Below are 18,994 nucleotides of genomic sequence, written 5' to 3' on the forward strand. Positions count from 1 at the left end.
GCTTCAACTACCCGATTAAGCAAAATACAATATTTCTCTTAAGAACTTGAAAGCTTACTTTGTTTCTCATTCTCCATTTACAACACATCATGTGGCTTTCACTGGAGCCTTGGGGCCCATTTCAAAAGATAGGCACCGGCCCACCTTAAGAATATAAAATCTTTAATATAAACTTCAAAACTCTAAACCTCCGGAGCAGCCAGAGGGTTCCATGAAATGTACATGCAAATCTATATAACAAAAAAAAAATGCGGGAAGCTTGTTAACAGAAAAGACAAAAAGGTCTTAAATTTATCGAAAAGACAAACAGATAAAAATGGTCACATGGGAGAATTGTGGCCTTGTGTAAAGAAGAAGATAGCTTTAACGGCAGTTAAATCTGTTATTTTTTCTATATTTACTGTTTTCCTTCCCAATTTAATATTAAAAAAATAAAAATTAAATTGGGTTATTCTCTTATCGATCGGACAAGCCACGACACATGTCTTAATGCTAACAAAGAAACTCTCTCACTCTCTCGTCTCTCAAAGTTCTCACCTTTTGAGAACAGGAGATCTTCTTCATCCTCTCTTTACAGTTTACATCACTCTCACTTAACCATCTTTAAGCTCTCACCTTTTTGTTCCGTCTCTGGAGAAAACCGAACATAACATGAGAAAGACATCTGTTTCATCTTCTTCTAGCAGCTTCGGTGGGTTTCTAAGTCCCGGAGCTCCTCCCAGCTATACCGATAACAACAAAGGATGGAGCTACGAGAGAGTTCCACATCCTTCTTCCTCTTCTTCCACTTCCACAATTAACGCCCCTCGTCGCCGCATCGGCTCCGCCTCCGCTTTAACGACGCCGTTTTACGGCGGCAGAGGGATACCGTCGAAATGGGAAGACGCTGAGCGGTGGATTTGTAGCCCCGCGGTGACAACAAACCCTCAGAGACGGCAGAAGTCCAAAAGCGGTCCCATTGCTCCTCCTCCTCCCGCGCTGCCTCATCCGAGGATGACGATGATGATGAGGGCGGTGGAAGCTCCTCCTCAGGGGAATTCGAAGAAGGGTTTGATGGTGGTTGGCTCGCCGTTCTCCACGGGTGTTTTGGAGGCGGAGAGGGTGTTCAGAGGGAGTGTCGGTGGTGGGCATGGACATAGCCAGAGCTGTGCTGATTTGATGAGTGAAGAAGAAACTTCATCACTTAGCTCCAAAACTGATACTGATAATAATAGATCTCTGATTCTTGTGAAACTATGGCCAGAGATCTGAGCTTTGTTTGATAAAGTTTATGCAGAGGAGAAAGAAGAGGTGATTACAAGAAGAGATATAGCTACTCAGATGACTCCTAATAATAATCATCATTCTCCTCAAGAGCTATCTGTTTCTGTGATTGAGCCTCCTCCTTGTAGAGTAGGTGGTGGGGAAGTGAGAGAAGTGAAGATGGATAAAGGAGCAAGGTTGATCAAGCATCCCAAGAGAAGAGTTATGTCTTCTTCTTCTAGGATTATCAGGAGAGATCATCAACCTGAGGCTGAACCCAACTCTGCTTCATGGGATATCTCAGAACCAGCCATGACTCTTTTTAAGTAATCAATCTTCTTTTTTCTTTTTTGCATGTGTCTGTTCTTTGGTCAGTTTTTTTTTTAATGTGAATGTTTTTTTGCAGGTTGCATAGAGAAGAAGCGAAGATAGCAGCTTGGGAGAATCTCCAGAAGGCTAAAGCAGAAGCTGCCATGAGAAAGCTAGAGGTCCTTACTTTTAAATTTCTATATAAACATTAACAGTTGTAATTGAATATGTTGTTTGGTTTTGATGAATCACACAGGTGAAGCTGGAGAAGAAGAAGTCAGCGTCAATGGATAAGATCTTGAACAAGCTCCAAACAGCTAAACTGAAAGCACAAGACATGAGGAGAAGTACTACAGCATCTAGTGGTGACCATGGAAAAGAAGAACAGATCTCAAGAAACTCAGCGAAGATCACTACTCATCTTGTAAGAAGACATACTTTCATGTCACCTTTCATGACTTGCTTTGCTCCTCGTGTTGATTGCAGAAAATCTTCATCTGCTCTCTAAATTTGTTTCTTTCTAAAAACACAAACAAAAGAACAACAAATGTACAATGCAAATGTTCTTGTAAAGCTTTGTCTGTTTTAAATTTTTTAAAATCATGACAACACAAAAGATGCAGAGTTATATCTCTCAAGTCTCAAGTGAAGGTTAATACAAATGACAAAGCAAAGAGATAATGATAATGTCTTCTTGTCTGGTGGGCATTAGTATGGCCTGTACCTCCAGTCTGATCTTGATGGTCTTGCGCTCGGCACTCCATATCCCCACTAGTATAAACAAACACCAAATGAATCAGAATCATATATATATAAAGACTATTTAGATTAGTGTATGTACTCACATCGTCCAAGCTCATGGCTCCTCCATACATTCGACCAAAAGCACGCACTGGACCTCCACCATAGCCACCAAAATACTCCGGACGAGAAGAAGAAGTTAACGTTGAACTTCCACCAGCGCTAGGTCCAGCTTCATCAAGAGGCGTTGCTGAATCTATCGCTACCTCTTGTCCACAGATTTCATGAGACCTCCGGGCTACACGATCCGCAACGCCGTTTTCAGCAAAGGTAACGAATCCGAAACCTCTATGTCCACTTCTCTTTGGATCCTATTAACCAAAAAAAAAGAATGTTATTCTCATAAAGAGTACTTCTCTCTGTAAATTTATAACCAACCTTTGGAATGTATGCATCTTGGATACGGCCGAATCTCCCAAAGTAGTCACGGAGATCATCAACGGAAGCTTCTTGAGGAAGGCGTCCGACGAAGATCTTGTTTCCTATTCCCCTCGTTGGTTCAGCTCCTAAGTCACATTGAAGATTCCATTTTTTCAGATTATTCATTTGTTTGTAATTAGTGTTATATAAAGTGAAGTCTTACTTCCATAGAAGGAGGCTGCGTTGTCATACAGAGTAGGAGCACCGAGAGCTGCGTATCTTGTGGCTGCGGAGATGTAAGCATCGTAAGCTCCGTAACCACCTGGAGCTCCAAACCCACCTGCAACCGCCACGGGTGGGCGCTGCATTCTAGCAGCTGGAGGTGGCCTAGGAGGAGGATCATCCTCCTTTGGTGTTGCTCGATCAACAGCAACTGTTGTGCCTCCCAGATCATGTGTGTCTTCCATCAGATCCTCCACTGAATCTAAAATCACAAAAAAAAATAGAGAAGGTTTCTTCTGTCTCATGAGTTTGATGATCAAAGTAACAATGTAAATAAAACCAATTCCAAAGAATATATATATATATATATATATATATATAAGCAAAAAACTGACCAGAAGTAGCAAATGTGATAAACCCAATGCCTCGGTGTTGCTTGGAGTTGTGGTCCTAAATGGGAAAATGATATCACAAAGTCTTGGCTATTATCACTAATCAGCCACAGAGTTAGATAATAATAATGCATTATAGATGAGATTACTACCTTAGGCATGTATAAATCTGTGATTTCCCCATATTTCTCAAAATGTCTGAATAAGAAAGAGTACATACATGATGATTATCATACTCTTTAGAAACCATTCTACAAAGAGAGAACAGTATACCTTCGGAAATCTGATTCAGAAACTGAAGGAGGGATACGAGCAACAAAGATCCTCGTCACCTTCTTTGCAGGCTGTCTCATCTCTTCCTTTGGTGTAGCCACTTTGACTTCTAAGATTCTGTTGCCTAAAAAGTGTTCACCTTTCAGAGCCTCCTACACGCATTCAAACAGTAAGAGAGACATATGCCAATAGAAAAAGCATGCAGCAAGTAGTCATTTCTCACCTTTGCATCTTGAGATGAAGCAAAAGTGACATATCCAAAGCCACGAGATCTTCCAGTTGATCGATCCTAAACACACAAATACATGTCTTTCAGATGATGAAAAAGAAAACAAAAGAGAGTCAAATGACAAAAACCTTCATGACGATACAATCCTCCAAGTCTCCAAATTTGGACATGTAATCCCTAAGCCCATCTGAATCAATTTCCCACGGGATTCCCAACACCTACCAAGCAATCATCCAAATCTCACTAAATATCTAAAAATTTGAGACCCCAAAGTAAAAGAAAGACCAGATTACCACAAGCTTCCTCTCCATCAGATGAGTAAACGAGATGAAAAGGTAGAGATCTGGATAGGGTTTGAAACCTTAACACACACTCACGAAACCTCTCTCTTCTCTCCCCCTCCCTCTTAATATCTCTCTCTCACACTCCTCCTGCAAACCACACAAACCACATCTCTTTCTCACACACAAAGATTTTTACATCATTAAACACTAAATCATCGGATGGATCCTCTCCGATACTAAACTCAATCATCCTTTAGATTATTTGCGAAAACTCACACACTGACCTTTCGAATCTCTCTCGCTCGCTCTCTTCCTTTCCCTCGAGCGAATTCAGACAGAACCACTTTTGTCTGGATTTGGTTCTTTCGAAACCAAACTGAAACTGAAACTAATTGCGATAAAACGTTCCGCGATTGGTGACACGTGTGTATCGTATCCCAGGCAAACCCCTCTCGTTTTTTTAAATGTTTTGGCCTTTTAGTTCATCCTCTTACTGGGCCTCTTAATGTTTACTGGTTTTATAAAGTTTTGATTTAGGATCATCCTCAATGTTTCTTTATCACACAATTTCATTATGACGCGACCATGTCCTTGTTCAAAAGTCAAAAATCATGTGATTAGGTCACAAGATTTGGTATTTGTTTCAGGTTCATCACTAAATGTATCTTTAATCTTTTATGTTTCTTTCTCTCTTAGATGATGCCTAACCGACACGGCAGCGATTGGGCAAGTTGAAATGTTAAATACGTCGAGAAAGTTGTATTAACAAATGTATATATCGTCTTTTCTGGGCGTTTGGTTTCGATTCAGTTAATTCGGATTTTCAGATTATCGGTATTACGCTCGTAAATCCCATCCAGATTTTACTAACTATAGGATTGGGTTCCGTTCGGTTTCTTCCGGGTTCGGTTCGGATCGGATGTAACCAATGTTTTAAATTGTCCAAAAATATAACTTTTAAACCTCAAAAATTGACAAAAAGAATTTTCAAAAAATATATTTTTTTTACGAATCTTATTAAAAATTAGCTAAACTATTTAAATTAACTAAAAAGTATTCAAAATGACAAATAAAACAAGCTACAAAAATATTTTGAATACTCTAAAATATCTAAATCACTTTAACATATATAAACATTAACATATTTAACTAATTTCGGATATCTTCGGATCCTAGTTCGGATTTCGGTTTGGGTTATAATCAAATACCAAAGTACTAAGCTCATAAGTCCCGTTCGGATATTTTTGTATAACAGTTCGGATTTGGTTTCGGTTTTTCTGGTTCGGATTTAGGTAGATAGTTCGGGTTGAGGTAAAAACGTCCAGGCCTAGTCTTTTCTTTGGCGTAAATCATGAGACTCTTCTCATTAAGAGAAACATTTTTTGGTCAACAAGGATAAACTGACAATATATAACCTTTTTTTAATACGACAACATATAATCACGTTACGCATACAAAAAAAATGGATTTCTTAATGGACGAGACTAACATGTATTCATGTCAAAAGCATACATTTCGAACAAACCCTAAATCAGAGTAAAACACATGTATTTACTGTTTCTAAAATCTATTCATGGTAATAACACACTGTAGCTTCCGAACTAGTTTTACATTATGTAATCACGCTGTAAAACCCTAAGAGTTAATCGGGGCTTCTAGTTCTAGTGGTAAAGGACTTACAGCTGTGAGTACCGCCATCTGAGTTCGAATCCCGGCCACTGGGAATTAACATTTCGGCATCGCCAGGGACATAGGACCGACACGTGACAACACGTGACTAGTCCGGATCACCTCTGTGGGGCTAAGATACCTCTGTATAATTAAAAAAAAAACCCTAAAAGTTTTTTAATACGACAACATATAATCATGTTAAGCATACAAAAAAACGGGACTAACATGTATTCATGTCAAAAGCATACATTTCGAACAAACCCTAAATCAGAGTAAAACACATGTATTTACTGCTTCTAAAATCTGTTCATGGTAATAACACACTGTAGCTTCCAAACTATTTTTACATTATGTAATTACGCTGTAAAACCCTAAAAAAAAATTTTTCTTAATTAAAAGATTTTTGGAAAAACATTAATTTTTTTTGATAGATCAATTAGAAAACTAAATAAACATAAATGTGAATACAAAAAAAAAAGACAAAAAGACTGATAATCTCTAACGAGACTAACATATATTCATGTCAAAAGCATACATTTCGAACTAACCCTAAATCACAGTAAAACACATGTATTTACTATTTCTAAAGTCTATTCATGGCAATAACACACTGTAGCTTCCAAACTAATTTTACATTATGTAATTAAAAAAAATTAATCAAAAGGTTTTTAACACCAAAAACATTGAATTTTTTTTTTGATAGATCAATTAGAAAGCTAAATAAACTTAAATGTGAATACAAAAAGACTGTTGCGAAAGCCTACATTTCAAACTAACCCTAAATCACAACAAAGCCTACATTTCAAACTAACCCTAAATCACAACAAAACCATGTGTTTACTATTTCTAAAGTATATTCATGGTGATAACACACTCTAGCTTCCTACATTGTGTAATTACGCTCTAAAACCCCTAAGAAATTTTTTTTAATCAAAAAGTTTTTGACAGGAAAAACATTGATTTTTTTGATAAATCAATTAGAAACCTAAATAAATATAAATGTGAATACAAACATTATGTACTCCCCCGACCCGCGCTCCCCCGAGCCGTGCTCCCCGAGACGCGCTCCCCCGAGCTGTGCTCACCCGCTCCCACAAGCAGCCCCCCCCCCAAACCGCGCTCCCCAAGCCGCGCTGCCGTGCTCCCCGAGCCGCACCCCCAAGCCGCGCTTCCGCGAGAAGCGTTCCCCCGAGCCGCTTTCCCGAGCCCCGCTCGCTCCCTCTCTCCCCCACTCTCACTCTTACTCTCTCTCTCTCACTCCCCCACTCTTACTCTCTCTCGCTCACTCACCCACTCACCCACTCTCCCATTCTCCCACTCTCCCACTCTCACTTTCACTCTCCCACTCTCACACTCTCACACTCTCACACTCTCACTCTCAAATTCTCTCCCACTCACACTCTCTCTCATCGTTGTACTGCTCGGATCCGAGCGAGCCGTGCTTTCACTTTCTCAGCTTCTTCGAGAAAACAAGAGAGATTCTCGTCTGTTTTGTTGCCATCTCGAGATCAGAGTCTGGTCCTGCTTCCATATCCTTCATCGCTGCTTTCCTTAGGTCAATGTAGCTCATGAACGAGTTGGTCATTAGATCGTTCATCTTTTCTCCTTGAAATAGTTATACCAAAATCAACAACGAATCAAAATGAGAGAGAGAGAGAGGTCAAGTGATAGACAACATAACTCTGTTTTTTTTAAAAAAAATCTGAAATTCTCTACGGTGAAGAAGAATGTGAGAGTTTGAGAGAAGAGAGAGACGAGTGATGAAGCTTGTGCGTTGTGACCCCTGTTCGGAATTACGCTAGGTGTGAATCGGGCAGTTTATGTTGGCCTAGCGAGTTAGTAGAAAATCGGAGATTACTCGGAGATTAATCGGGGCTTGGTTTTTAATGTTTCTTCAAAATTTCGGATAATATATGTAATATTAGATTTTTTTTTAGAAGATATACCAATAGGTTCCAATGGTCTAGTGGTAAGAGTTGTTTGTTTAATAGCTCTGTTCCCGGGTTCGTTGCAGCCAGTTCCTGTTTTCCTTTTTTTATTTAATTTTCTATTTATTGAGTGGCATATTTTTAATTTTTCATCATCTTCCCCATAACGTTTTTTTAGGGTTTCGACTTTGCAAGGCTATTCTCATGGCGGCCATCAACTATTTTCCTCTAAATCATCAAATTTTTGTGTGATTTCGTCTTAGTTATTCTTAGTGTTAACAGAGTAAACGAGAGAAATGATGTAACAAACTCATTCTTTCTTATTGATCGTTAAAGAAGAAATGTTTACATATATAGTAATGTGTAAACCGATTATCATAACAAATAAATGAACCGGAGATTAAACCAACAGTACTAAACCGGTTTATTCTAATATTCCCTCTCAAGATAGCAAGTATAACGTTTTGAGAGCCATCTTGCCAACCAGAGAATAGAACTGAGGAGAGAATAAAGGTTTAGTGAACATGTCAGCAATCTGCCTATTAGTTCGAACATGAAGAGTCTTGATCCAACCAGCTTTAATACGATCACATATCAAATGATAGTCCCGTTCGATGTGTTTTGCATGCTCGTGAAACACTGGGTTATTGGCAATGTGGATAGCTGCAGTCGAGTCACAGTAGTATGGTATAGGACCATCCTGCGGAGCTTGTAACTCAGCTAACAAATTGACCAACCAAATAACTTCACGGGAACCAAACTCTGTGGCTCTGTATTCGGATTCAGCAGAGGAATGAGAGGCAACATGTTGCTTCTTAGATTTCCACGAGATCAAAGTATTACCAAGAAACATACAATAGCCAGATGTGGATCGTCTTGTGTCTGCGCAAGAACCCCAGTCCGCATCAGTGTACCCCTTTAGAACAAGATCAGAGTCCGGGGAATAGAAAAGATCCAAGCCGATGGTCCCTTTTAAGTAATGAAGAACCTTATAGGCCGCATGAAGGTGAGAAGGCTTTGGAGCCGATGTATACTGAAATAACTTGTTCACCGCAAACGTAATGTCAGGGCGAGTGATTGTCAAGTACATCATCTTGCCAACAAGACGATGATAAGCACAAGCATCGTCAAGAAGCGGTTCTTGAGGGTCTTGAATGAGCTTAATACTAGGGTCCATTGGTATAGGAGAAGGTTTACAAGCCATTAGACATGATTCTTCCAAAAGACCCAGAGTATATTTTCGTTGACAAACCGAGATGCCTTTAGTAGAACGAGGAATCTCAAGGCCTAAAAAATATTTCAAAGAACTGAGATCCCAGATTTTGAATGCCTTATGTAGATCATCTTTCGGCTGATCAACGTCTTCGGTGACATTACTAGCAATAATAAAGTCTCAGCAAAATCAATACCTTCCTGTTGGGTATAACCCTTAGCAACCAAGCGAGCCTTGTATCTTTCAAAAGTACCATCTGCGTTTATCTTGATCTTATATACGCACTTGCAGCCGATAGCATGTTTGCCTGGTGGTAATGAACAGACAGTCACTGTATCATTCTTTTCCAAAGCAAGTAACTCTTCATTCATGGCATGTAACCATTCATCAAAACGTTTTGCCTGAGTGAAAGTGGTTGGTTCTGGATAAAGAGCAACAGAACAGATGTAGGCTTTGTATTATGTGGAGAAATTATCATAAGACAAATAAGCTGACAAAGGATAGGGAATGTCTTTATTAAGCTCATTAACATTGCAGTAATAATCCTCAAGAAGAGACGGCAACTTGGAAATTCGCTTGGTATGCTCAGGTCTGTGAGTATAACTAGAAGCACCATCTGAAGAATCAGAAGATGTGACTGCAGGAATAGCGATATCAGGAACAGATATTCCATGAATGTCTTCAGTAGAAGGAAATGGAATGTCTGATACTGGAGAAGAAAAGACATCAGTATATAAACTGGGTTTTCCCTTCGCATAAGGAAACATATCCTCATGAAAAATCACATTACGTGAGATATAAGTTTGATTGGTTTCCAAATCCATCACTTTATAGCCTTTATAACCGGCTGGATAGCCAAGAAACACACAAGACCGTGAGCGAGGTTGAAACTTAGTCCTCTGCTTCGGAGATGTAGAACAATATGTCAAACAACCAAAGACACGAAGACCATTATAATCCACCTTCTTGGAAGTAAGAAGTTCCAAAGGACTCTTATCTTTCAACAATGGAGAAGGAAGCCTGTTGATAATAAAAACCACGGTGAGAACACAATCTCCCCTGAATTCCAATGACACCTGAGACTAAAACATAAGACTCGAGCCACATTCAATATGTGTTGATGCTTACGCTCCACCACTGAGTTCTGCTCTGGTGTCTCAAGATAAGAATGGTATGAAATAATACATTTTTGTTTGTATAATGCAACAAAACGCAATTCCGGTGCATTATCTGACCTTGCCGCTTTGACCACTGCTTTATATTGACGTTCTATCATTGTGATGAAGTCAGGAAAGATATATAAGACATCATTCTTTGCTCGTAAAAGATAAATCCATGTTAGACATGTATGATCATCCACAATCGTCAAAAAATATCTGTAGCCTTCAACTGTTGAGGTAAAGAAAGGACCCCAAACGTCGATGTGTAGGAGATCAAATGGATTATCAGACATGTTGTTGTTAGATTTGAAACGGGGGCGTTTTTGTTTATCTAGAGGACATATGTCGCAATTAAAAGCACTTTTATTCTTTTGTTTTAATCTGAGTACATCAATGATGGAGTCTGTGCAATGACGCCTGCAATCTGATCCTTTGTGAGACTACCAAACACACTCGAAGAGGTTTCATCCAAAGCAATTTGAGCAACAATGGGTTTAGCTGAAGCATGCCTCTTGTTCTGATATTTGTCAGATTGCTGCTTCGGTTTTTGTATAAAATCAACTGGATAGCCATGAATTTTATAACACGTCTCCACCGTATGACCATTGTAGCCACAATGAGTACAAATTAGCCTGACGTGCTTGGGAGTAGAGGTAGACTGAGCATTGTTGACCGAGGGAAAAGAAGCAGCAACTTGGAAAGCCGCAACATTGTGAACTGGAATGATGTTCCTCTGATTGAAATCATGATCAAAAAGGTTGTAGATCTCAGAAAGGTCAGGAACATGCTTCTTCATGACGATCTGGCACTTTATCACTGCATAGGATTCATTCAAACCAGCCAAGAACTTTATTATTTTAGCATGATCTGCTTTAGTATCTATCGCTTTGCAACAATCACATTTGCAACAAATTGTGATGTAGTTGGATCCGTCCAATTCATCCCAAAGAGTCTTCAAGGTGGTGTAGTATGTAGAAAGATCCATTGAACCTTGTTGAAGAGACCAGATCTACTGCGAAAGCTGATATGAGCGAGGAAGATTCGTGATATGGAATCGAGTCTGGAGATCTTTCCAGATTTCAGAAGCATCGTTGAAACAGAGAATGCTCTTATAGATCTGGTTAGAAACCGAGTTGAGAAGCTAGGATTTGACCATTGAGTTGCAGCGAGACCAAATCCTGAAATGAACATGAGTTTCCAAAGGTCTAACAACAGATCCATCAATGAACGCAAGCTTATTTTTCACATCCAAAGCAATATTCATCGCAATACTCCAGTTATCATAGTTTGTACCATCAAGGACGTCAGAGATTAGCGAAAGACCTGGGTTATCACCATTCGTGAGATGAAATGGTGAATGAATACTACGCGGAGAGAGCTCGTCAGTTTTAAAGTCCACCGGAGACGATCCTTCAGGAATAGAAGATCATCGAGCTGAAACGGTGATTGATCGACCAAGATGACGCGTAGATCGACGAGTGAGCACCATCGGAAGAGTTCGATTTGAAGATTTTGAAGATCCGTGGCGGAATAACCACAAAATCAATCAAAAATCGAGAAAGATGATTCAATTGGGAGATTGGTTGAGCTTTGTATCCTCAGCGCTCTGATACCATCTTAGTGTTAACATAGTAAACGAGAGAGACGATGTAACAAACTCATTCTTTCTTATTGATCGTTAAAGAAGAAATGTTTACATATATAGTAATGTGTAAACCGGTTATCATAACAGACAAATGAACCGGAGATTAAATCAACAATACTAATCCGGTTTACCTAATAGTTATGTCACAGATACATAGATTTGCCATTTAATGTGAGTTTTAAACGAAAGTTTATACTGTAACCTCCGATTTGTTCGCTGCCTATGGCGAAATCTCCACGGCCAAGCACCGCCCAACGTCTCGCCGGCGCTTAATCGGACGCCTTACCCGTGTTTTCGAACATGAGTTGTGACTAAAGGTTCTATAAATAAACCCAAAGGAAAAAAAATAGCCGTTACGCTCTTCCTTCTTCCCCAACGGCTATTGTTGTAAAAGACTGGGGAATTTTGTGTCTCTATTATTAATGAATCATATTTTCCTTTATATAGGGATTACAAGATAAAGATAAAAGGAAAGCATACTTATCCTAATCCAACTAGATTTAGGATATTTACAAATCATAGAAAAGAAAAACATATATATCCTAAGTCGGCTAGGATCTTGGCCGACTCTCTCTCCTTCCATGCAGCCGCGGCTGGGCCTAGATGTGGCCAATGGGCTTTCTCTCTTGTCTTGGTTAATGGTCATCCACTCCATGATTTATAACACTCCCCCTTGGATGCCATAACCATATGGGTTTGTATCATGCACGAGGTTGCCTCATTAAAACCTTTCTAGAAAAACCAAAAACCCAAAGTAGGAAAAAGATTACAAGGCATGAAACTCCCCCTGATGAATGCATCACTGAAGATCCTTCAGCTGGCGCATTCCTTTCTGATGAACGAGCTTCTTGAACGTTGAGGTTGGCAGAGACTTGGTGAAGAGATCGGCCAAATTATCACTTGACCGAACTTGAATCACTTGAACTTCTTTAGCCTTCTGCAGGTCGTGGGTGAAGAAGAATTTGGGCAGGATATGCTTTGTCCTATCTCCTTTGATGTATCCATCTTTGAGCTGAGCTATGCAAGCTGCATTGTCCTCATAGATGATCGTTGGCCCTTCCTTTCCCACGGCCAAACCACTCTCTACACGGACGTGGCCGGTCATGTTCCTCAACCATACAAGCTCACGGCTTGCTTCATACATTGCTATGATCTCGGCATGATTAGAGGATGTGGCCACTAAGGATTGTTTTGTGGACCGCCAACATATTGCAGCCCCACCATGTATAAACACATATCCTGTTTGAGATCTAGCATTATGTGGGTCTGACAAGTACCTAGCATCTGCATATCCGACCAAACTCTCTCGTGGCCCGTCGGTATAGAATAATCCGAGATCTTTTGTTCCTTGCAGGTATCTGAACATATGTTTTATTCCATTCTAGTGCCTAAGAGTTGGACAAGAGCTAAATCTAGATAATATATTCACGGCAAAAGAAATGTCTGGTCTAGTGTGGCTATCAAAGTACATTAAAGCTCCAATGGCACTTAGGTAAGGCACTTCCGGACCGAGCATCTCCTCGTCCGTTTTCTTTGGTCCGAACGGATCGTTCTCTTGGTCTAAGGACCTCACGACCATAGGACTCGACAAGGGATGAGCCTGGTCCATATTAAACTTCTTGAGTATCTTTTATGTATATGCCATCTGATGCACAAGGATTCCATTGTTTACATACTCAAATTGCAGTCCCAAACAGAACTTAGTTTTCCCTAAGTCTTTCATCTCGAGTTCTCTCTTTAGACATTCGACCGTTTGGGTAATCTCTCCAGGGGTTTCTATTATATTCAGGACGTCCACATAAACCGACATGATCACAAAGCCCTTGTTGTCGAATTTCTTGATAAAAATACATGGACTTATTGGATCGTTCTTATAACCCTCTTTCAGTAGGTACTCTGATAATCTGTTGTACCACATTCGACCTGATTGTTTCAAACCGTATAAGGCTTTATTCAGCTTAATGCAATGTTGTTCTCGAGAATCTTTCTTATCTTTGAGCTCAATATCCTCTGGAACTCTCATATGAATTTCATTATCCAGTGGACCATATAAATATGCAGTCACTACATCCATTAGGCGTAAATCAAGTTTTTCTTTTACGGCCAGACTGATTAGATATCTTAATCTAGTTGCATCCACCACAGGGGAGTAAGTCTCCTCATAATCTATTCCTGGTCTCTGTGAGAATCCTTGTGCAACAAGCCGTGCTTTATATCTCACTACTTCTCCTTTCTCATTTCTTTTTCTCACAAGAACCCATTTGTATCCCACTGGTTTGACATCACTCGATGTCATGATTATAGGGCCAAAAATGCCTCTCTTTCTCAATGATTCTAACTCCACATTTATAGCTTCTTTCCATTTGATCCAATCTGATCTTCGCATGCATTCTTGTATGGACGTGGGTTCTAGATCCTCATCTATATCCATGATCTCAAATGCTACCTTGTATGCAAATATATCATCGACGTCGATATCTTTTTTGTTCCATTGTGTTCCAAACATTATACAATTGATAGAGATCTCTTGATTATCCGGACCTGGCGTTCCATGAAGTTCAGCGTCCTGAACCTCATTATATGGAACGGCCGGTTCATTTGGTGTGGCCGGCCCACTAGGCTCGACCATCTTGGTCGGCTCGGCCGGTCCACCAATGTCATGGACGGTTTCCTTAATGCTCTCGGATCCAGCACCTCTCTTGGACTTCCAAGGCTGTTTATCTTTGGAACCAATAGGTCTACCACGTTTCAAACGTTGTTTAGACTCTGTAGCAACTTGACCTTGTCCCTTTTGGACATCTATTCTTATAGGTGCAGTACAAGCTGGTATGTATGACTTTGTCACTCTATTCGGGTCAGCAAATGAATCTGGCAATTGATTACCTAGCTTTTGAAGATGTATAATCTTTTGTACTTCCATATCACATTCTTTAGTCCGAGGATCTTGCCAAGATATTGATGGTCGAGACCATTATATTTCTTTTATCAACCGGCTGTTATCTCCCCCTAAGGCCGGATATTTGGACTCATCAAACTGTGAGTCTGCGTATCTGACCTTAAACAAATCACCGGTTTTTGGCTCAAGATACTTTATAATGGTTGGAGAGTCATATCCAACATATATTCCCATCCCCCTCTGTGGTCCCATTTTAGTACTCTGTGGTAGAGGAATTGGAACGTAAACGACACATCCAAATGTTTTGATGTGGGACACGTCTGGCTCATGACCCGTAAGTAACTGGGATGGTGAATATCTATGCTCACTAGATGGCCTGATGCGAATCAGTTCTGCTGCATGTAAAACTGCATGTCCCCACGCTGATACCGGGAGTTTAGACCTCATGAGTAATGGTTGGGCTATCAGTTGTATGTGTTTAATAAAAGATTTGGCCAAGCCGTTCTGTGTATATACATGTGCCACAGAGTGTTCCACACTTACTCCCATGGACATACAGTACTCATTAAACGCATGGGATGTAAACTCACCAGCATTGTCTAGACGTATAGTCTTTAAAGGGAAATCTGGAAAGTGTGCTCTCAGTCTTATAATCTGAGCAAGCCAACGTGCAAATGCCAAATTTCGTGTGGATAGTAGACAAACATACGACCATCTGGTCGATGCATCAATCAGGACCATGAAATATCTAAACGTCCCACTAGGTGGGTGTATTGGTCCGCATATATCTCCATGAATCCTTTTCAGGAAATTTATGATTTCCTTATTTACTTTGGCTGGTGATGGCCTAGTAATGAGTTTCTCTTGTGCACATGCTGCACATGTGAGGTTATATGGGACAATTCCTTTAAATGTGTGCCCTTGTGAATTCATTATCAACTTTTGCATCATACTAGTACCGGAATGGCCAAGCCGGTTATGCCATAGAGTGAAGTTTTTGCAGGCATTAGCCTCGATCATACTGATCTTTGCATAGTATAGACCAGTAGCCATTGCAGGGATGGCCAAGCCGATTATGCCATAGAGTGAAGTTTTTGCAGGCATTAGCCTCGATCATACTGATCTTTGCATAGTATAGACCAGTAGCCATTGCAGGTATGGTCTCTAGGATCTTTCTATTGCCTTTGGTGATCGAAATAATATTAAGGAACTCTTTACTTCCTTCTTCTCATGTTTCAAGGTGGAAACCATTCAATCTTATGTCCTTAAAACTTAATAAGCTTCTCTTAGAGCTTAGGGAATATAAGGCATTTTTTATCTCTAGATGAGTGCCTTTAGGCATCAATACATATGCCTGGCCATGACTTTCAATCAGGCTGGCTACACCCGAAATGGTGTGTATATTTGCACTTTGCATTGTGAGATTAATGAAATATCTTTTGTCTTTAAGAATTGTGTGACTTGTGCCACTATCCACCACGAGTATACTCATCTCATATTTCATTCTATATGTAATAAGATTTATAATCTCGGAGACTTTTATAAAACTTCTAAAACTTTCATATTTATAAATTCAAAACACCAAAATAATGAAAAACACCAACAGTAATGAAAAACACCAAAATAATGAAAAACACCAACAATAATGAAAACACCAAAGCAATCATAAAGCAATAAGACAAGATGTGAAATTTAGTGTTTGAGACAATCAGAAGTCTCAAAATCCATGAGGTCGTCTTTAGCAAAGTCGGAATCATTATCAGCATCATATCCGGTGTCATGAACCATATGGGCCTCCGGATTCTTATTCTTAAGGCTCTCTTGATAGAGCTCACATAAGTGCTTAGGAGTTCTACAATTTTTGGCCCAATATATTTGGTTGTCCATCCCGCATCTGTAACAAATATATTTGGTCGAGTAAGATGGTTTGGATATGCCACCTCGACCTCGGCCATAACTACCTCGGCCACGGCCATAGTTGGAACCACGACCACGGTTATTGTGGTTTCCTTTCCGGCCGTTCGAGTAGTTGTCACGGCCACGTCCTTTGTATCCACCTCGGCCTTTGCCGTGTGATCTCCTATTATCATGGACGTGGTTGCACTCTTTGGGATCTTTCTTTTTAACTTCATTAGCTTCTGGTAATGCTGCTGTTCCGGCATGTCTAGTCTCACTGTTCTTCATCAGGAGTTCATTATTTGCCTCGGCCAGAAGTAGGCACGAGATCAGATCAGTGTATGTGGCGAAGCCTCTCTCTCTATACTGCTGTTGCAGTAACACATTCGACGCATGGAACGTGGAGAAGGTCTTATTGAGCAACTCTTTCTCGGTCACTTCTTCACCACAAAGTATCATCATTGAGACAATCTTAAACAATACCGAATTGTACTCATCCACTGACTTATAGTCCATGAATCTGAGATTCTTCCAATCATTTTGAGCCTTTGGGAGTAACACTGTTTTCTGGTGATCATATCTTTGCTGTAAAGCAGTCCAAAGGTCTAGTGGATTCTCCATGGTAAGGTACTGATCTTTTAGACCTTCAATGAGATGATGGCGTATAATACTTATAGCCTTATAACGATTCTTATCAGTCTTATTGTTGCCCTCGATGATAGTATCACCAAGTCCCTTTGACCTCAGGCTGATCTTTGTATCTAGCGCCCACTGCAAATAGTTATCTCCAGAGAGATTAAGGGCTGCATAGTCTAGGTTTGAGATTTTCGACATCTGGATCACATTATCATTCGAATTTAGGTTTACAATGTGATCATGTGGCCGCAAGGCAATCAATAAGCTCGGCCACAAAACAGGTCTTATGCAATCATGTTTTCAATCAATCTAATCTACCATGGTGCGGATCAAACATAGAAGCAAATAGATTAGGCCACACGGCCATATGATTTTAACAATTTCAAAATTGTATAAATATATATGCTGGTAGATATTTAGAAACAAGACGAATGCAATTCAAATTCAGTTTCATAACTTTATGTAAACAACCTTAGTAAATTCGATTACTTATTCATGAGATTAGGGTTTTGATTTAAACTATGCTAGGAGTTTATTTTGGCAATATGTGATCAAGGTTTCAAGGCCTTTAGGATTTTAAATTCGAGATTAGATTATTCAATCAATCTATCAATCTTAAACCTCAGATCATCAATCATTCGATCAAAACAATAGCAATCAAAATCGAATTCAAGTTTTTAGGGTTTAGGGTTTCGATTCCAATATTAGGGTTTCATAATTCAGAACAGAAACAATAAACAATCAAACATATTCTAATGGAATCGATTTCTTATGACTAGTTATGAGATTTGTCGATTTTAGTTTATACCGATTTTAGGGTTTCATCAAGAACAAGGGGTTTCCATAATAATGGATTAGGGTTTTAGAGTTTGTTCTTCTACGTTCTCAGATTAATGATATACCTTTGTTTTGTAGGGGTTTAGAACCGGACCACCAAGGGAGAACGAGTGAACCTCAAGAAGAGACGGACGGACGCGAGCTTGGTCCTATCGGGTCGCGAGCTGAGGACGGACGCGAGCTGTCTCGGACGGGTTTTCGTCTGAGTCGAGAACGTGAGCTGAGGAAATTGGACGCGAACTGAACTGAGGACGTTGGACGCGAACGGAGGACGTCCAGGAGTTGAGCTTGATCGTCGAAGTTGAGACGGACAGGGAACGTCTTAGGGTTTAGAGTAGTCGCCGGCTTAGGATTTTTAGGTTTCGATTTTGTCTCAGGATTTTGGGAGTCTATCGTGCTGATAACTTGTTGTAAAAGAATAGAGAATTTTGTGTCTCTATTATTAATGAATCATATGTTCCTTTATATAGGGATTACAAGATAAAGATAAAAGGAAAGTACACTTATCCTAATCCAACTAGATTTAAGATATTTACAAATCATAGAAAAGGAAAACATCTATATCCTAAATCGGGTAGGATCTTGGCCGACTCTCTCCCTCCATGCAGCCGCAGCTGGGCCTAGATGTGGTCGATGGGCTTTCTCTCTTGTCTTGGTTAATGGTCATCCACTCCATGATTTATAACAGTTATATATTTTTTTTTCTTTTTTAATTAATTGACCTTTAAACTAGAAATTAAACTGTAATTATTGTGGACGCTTACACAACTTTATGTTAAAAGTCGTTTATACACATTATTACATGTATACAGGATATCAATTATGTCATTTTAAAGGAGTAAGAAGTGAAAACTAGTAGAAGTTGGGCCTTTGAGTTGGGCCAATAAATGTAAGGTTGAATTAGGTGATCAGAGTGGTTGAGTGGCCACAAGAAAATTCAATAAGGTCAAATGATATCAATCTATCGTTATACTTTCTTTTAAAAAAATCATAGCTTACC

At 39.7% G+C, this 18,994-nt stretch overlaps 3 protein-coding genes across 5 annotated transcripts; 1 reads left to right on the forward strand and 2 right to left on the reverse strand.

Moving 5' to 3' along the window:
• The first annotated feature begins 431 nt into the window (after window positions 1-431).
• On the forward strand, window positions 432-2,143 carry LOC103862518. Of its 2 annotated transcripts, none has more exons than XM_009140224.3 (4): window positions 432-1,204; window positions 1,268-1,568; window positions 1,649-1,730; window positions 1,808-2,143. In XM_009140224.3, exons 1-4 carry the CDS (start codon window positions 652-654, stop codon window positions 2,057-2,059), a joined length of 1,188 nt encoding a protein of 395 aa, XP_009138472.1. In that variant the 5' UTR covers window positions 432-651; the 3' UTR covers window positions 2,060-2,143. The 2 variants fall into 2 exon arrangements, with proteins under 2 accessions (XP_009138472.1, XP_009138473.1); XM_009140225.3 differs by having other exon boundaries at window positions 1,277-1,568.
• LOC103862517 (heterogeneous nuclear ribonucleoprotein A/B) lies at window positions 2,100-4,638 on the reverse strand. 2 transcript variants are annotated; one of them, XM_009140223.3, is made up of 11 exons: window positions 4,397-4,638; window positions 4,122-4,259; window positions 3,957-4,046; window positions 3,823-3,888; window positions 3,600-3,751; window positions 3,479-3,524; window positions 3,330-3,384; window positions 2,936-3,196; window positions 2,731-2,858; window positions 2,397-2,663; window positions 2,100-2,322 (listed from the first exon to the last, which is right to left on the reverse strand). In XM_009140223.3, the coding sequence occupies exons 2-11, from the start codon at window positions 4,137-4,139 to the stop codon at window positions 2,260-2,262; spliced, it is 1,146 nt and encodes a 381-aa protein (XP_009138471.1). In that variant the 5' UTR covers window positions 4,140-4,259; window positions 4,397-4,638; the 3' UTR covers window positions 2,100-2,259. The 2 variants fall into 2 exon arrangements, with proteins under 2 accessions (XP_009138471.1, XP_009138470.1); XM_009140222.3 differs by having other exon boundaries at window positions 4,122-4,554.
• Window positions 4,639-7,676: 3,038 nt separating this feature from the next.
• Window positions 7,677-18,799, reverse strand: LOC117132571. Its single transcript, XM_033287253.1, has one exon. It carries the CDS (start codon window positions 17,353-17,355, stop codon window positions 16,318-16,320), a length of 1,038 nt encoding a protein of 345 aa, XP_033143144.1. The 5' UTR covers window positions 17,356-18,799; the 3' UTR covers window positions 7,677-16,317.
• Between the last annotated feature and the right edge of the window lie 195 nt (window positions 18,800-18,994).

The sequence above is a fragment of the Brassica rapa genome, chromosome A03 (genome assembly GCF_000309985.2).
Source record: "Brassica rapa cultivar Chiifu-401-42 chromosome A03, CAAS_Brap_v3.01, whole genome shotgun sequence".
Lineage (NCBI taxonomy): Eukaryota > Viridiplantae > Streptophyta > Magnoliopsida > Brassicales > Brassicaceae > Brassica > Brassica rapa.

Bases quoted from the DNA above. Each gene is read 5' to 3' on its own strand.
- LOC103862518 (XM_009140224.3), top strand. From the start codon at position 652: ATGAGAAAGACATCTGTTTCATCTTCTTCTAGCAGCTTCGGTGGGTTT. The intron at 1,205-1,267 runs ATAATAATAGAT...TGTTTGATAAAG, and splicing joins TAGCTCCAAAACTGATACTG to TTTATGCAGAGGAGAAAGAA. The intron at 1,569-1,648 runs GTAATCAATCTT...GTTTTTTTGCAG, and splicing joins CCAGCCATGACTCTTTTTAA to GTTGCATAGAGAAGAAGCGA.
- LOC103862517 (XM_009140223.3), bottom strand. The intron at 3,525-3,599 runs GTATACTGTTCT...TTTCTTATTCAG, and splicing joins TCTGAATCAGATTTCCGAAG to ACATTTTGAGAAATATGGGG. The intron at 2,664-2,730 runs GTTGGTTATAAA...TTTGGTTAATAG, and splicing joins AAGATGCATACATTCCAAAG to GATCCAAAGAGAAGTGGACA.
- LOC117132571 (XM_033287253.1), bottom strand. From the start codon at position 17,355: ATGTCGAAAATCTCAAACCTAGACTATGCAGCCCTTAATCTCTCTGGA.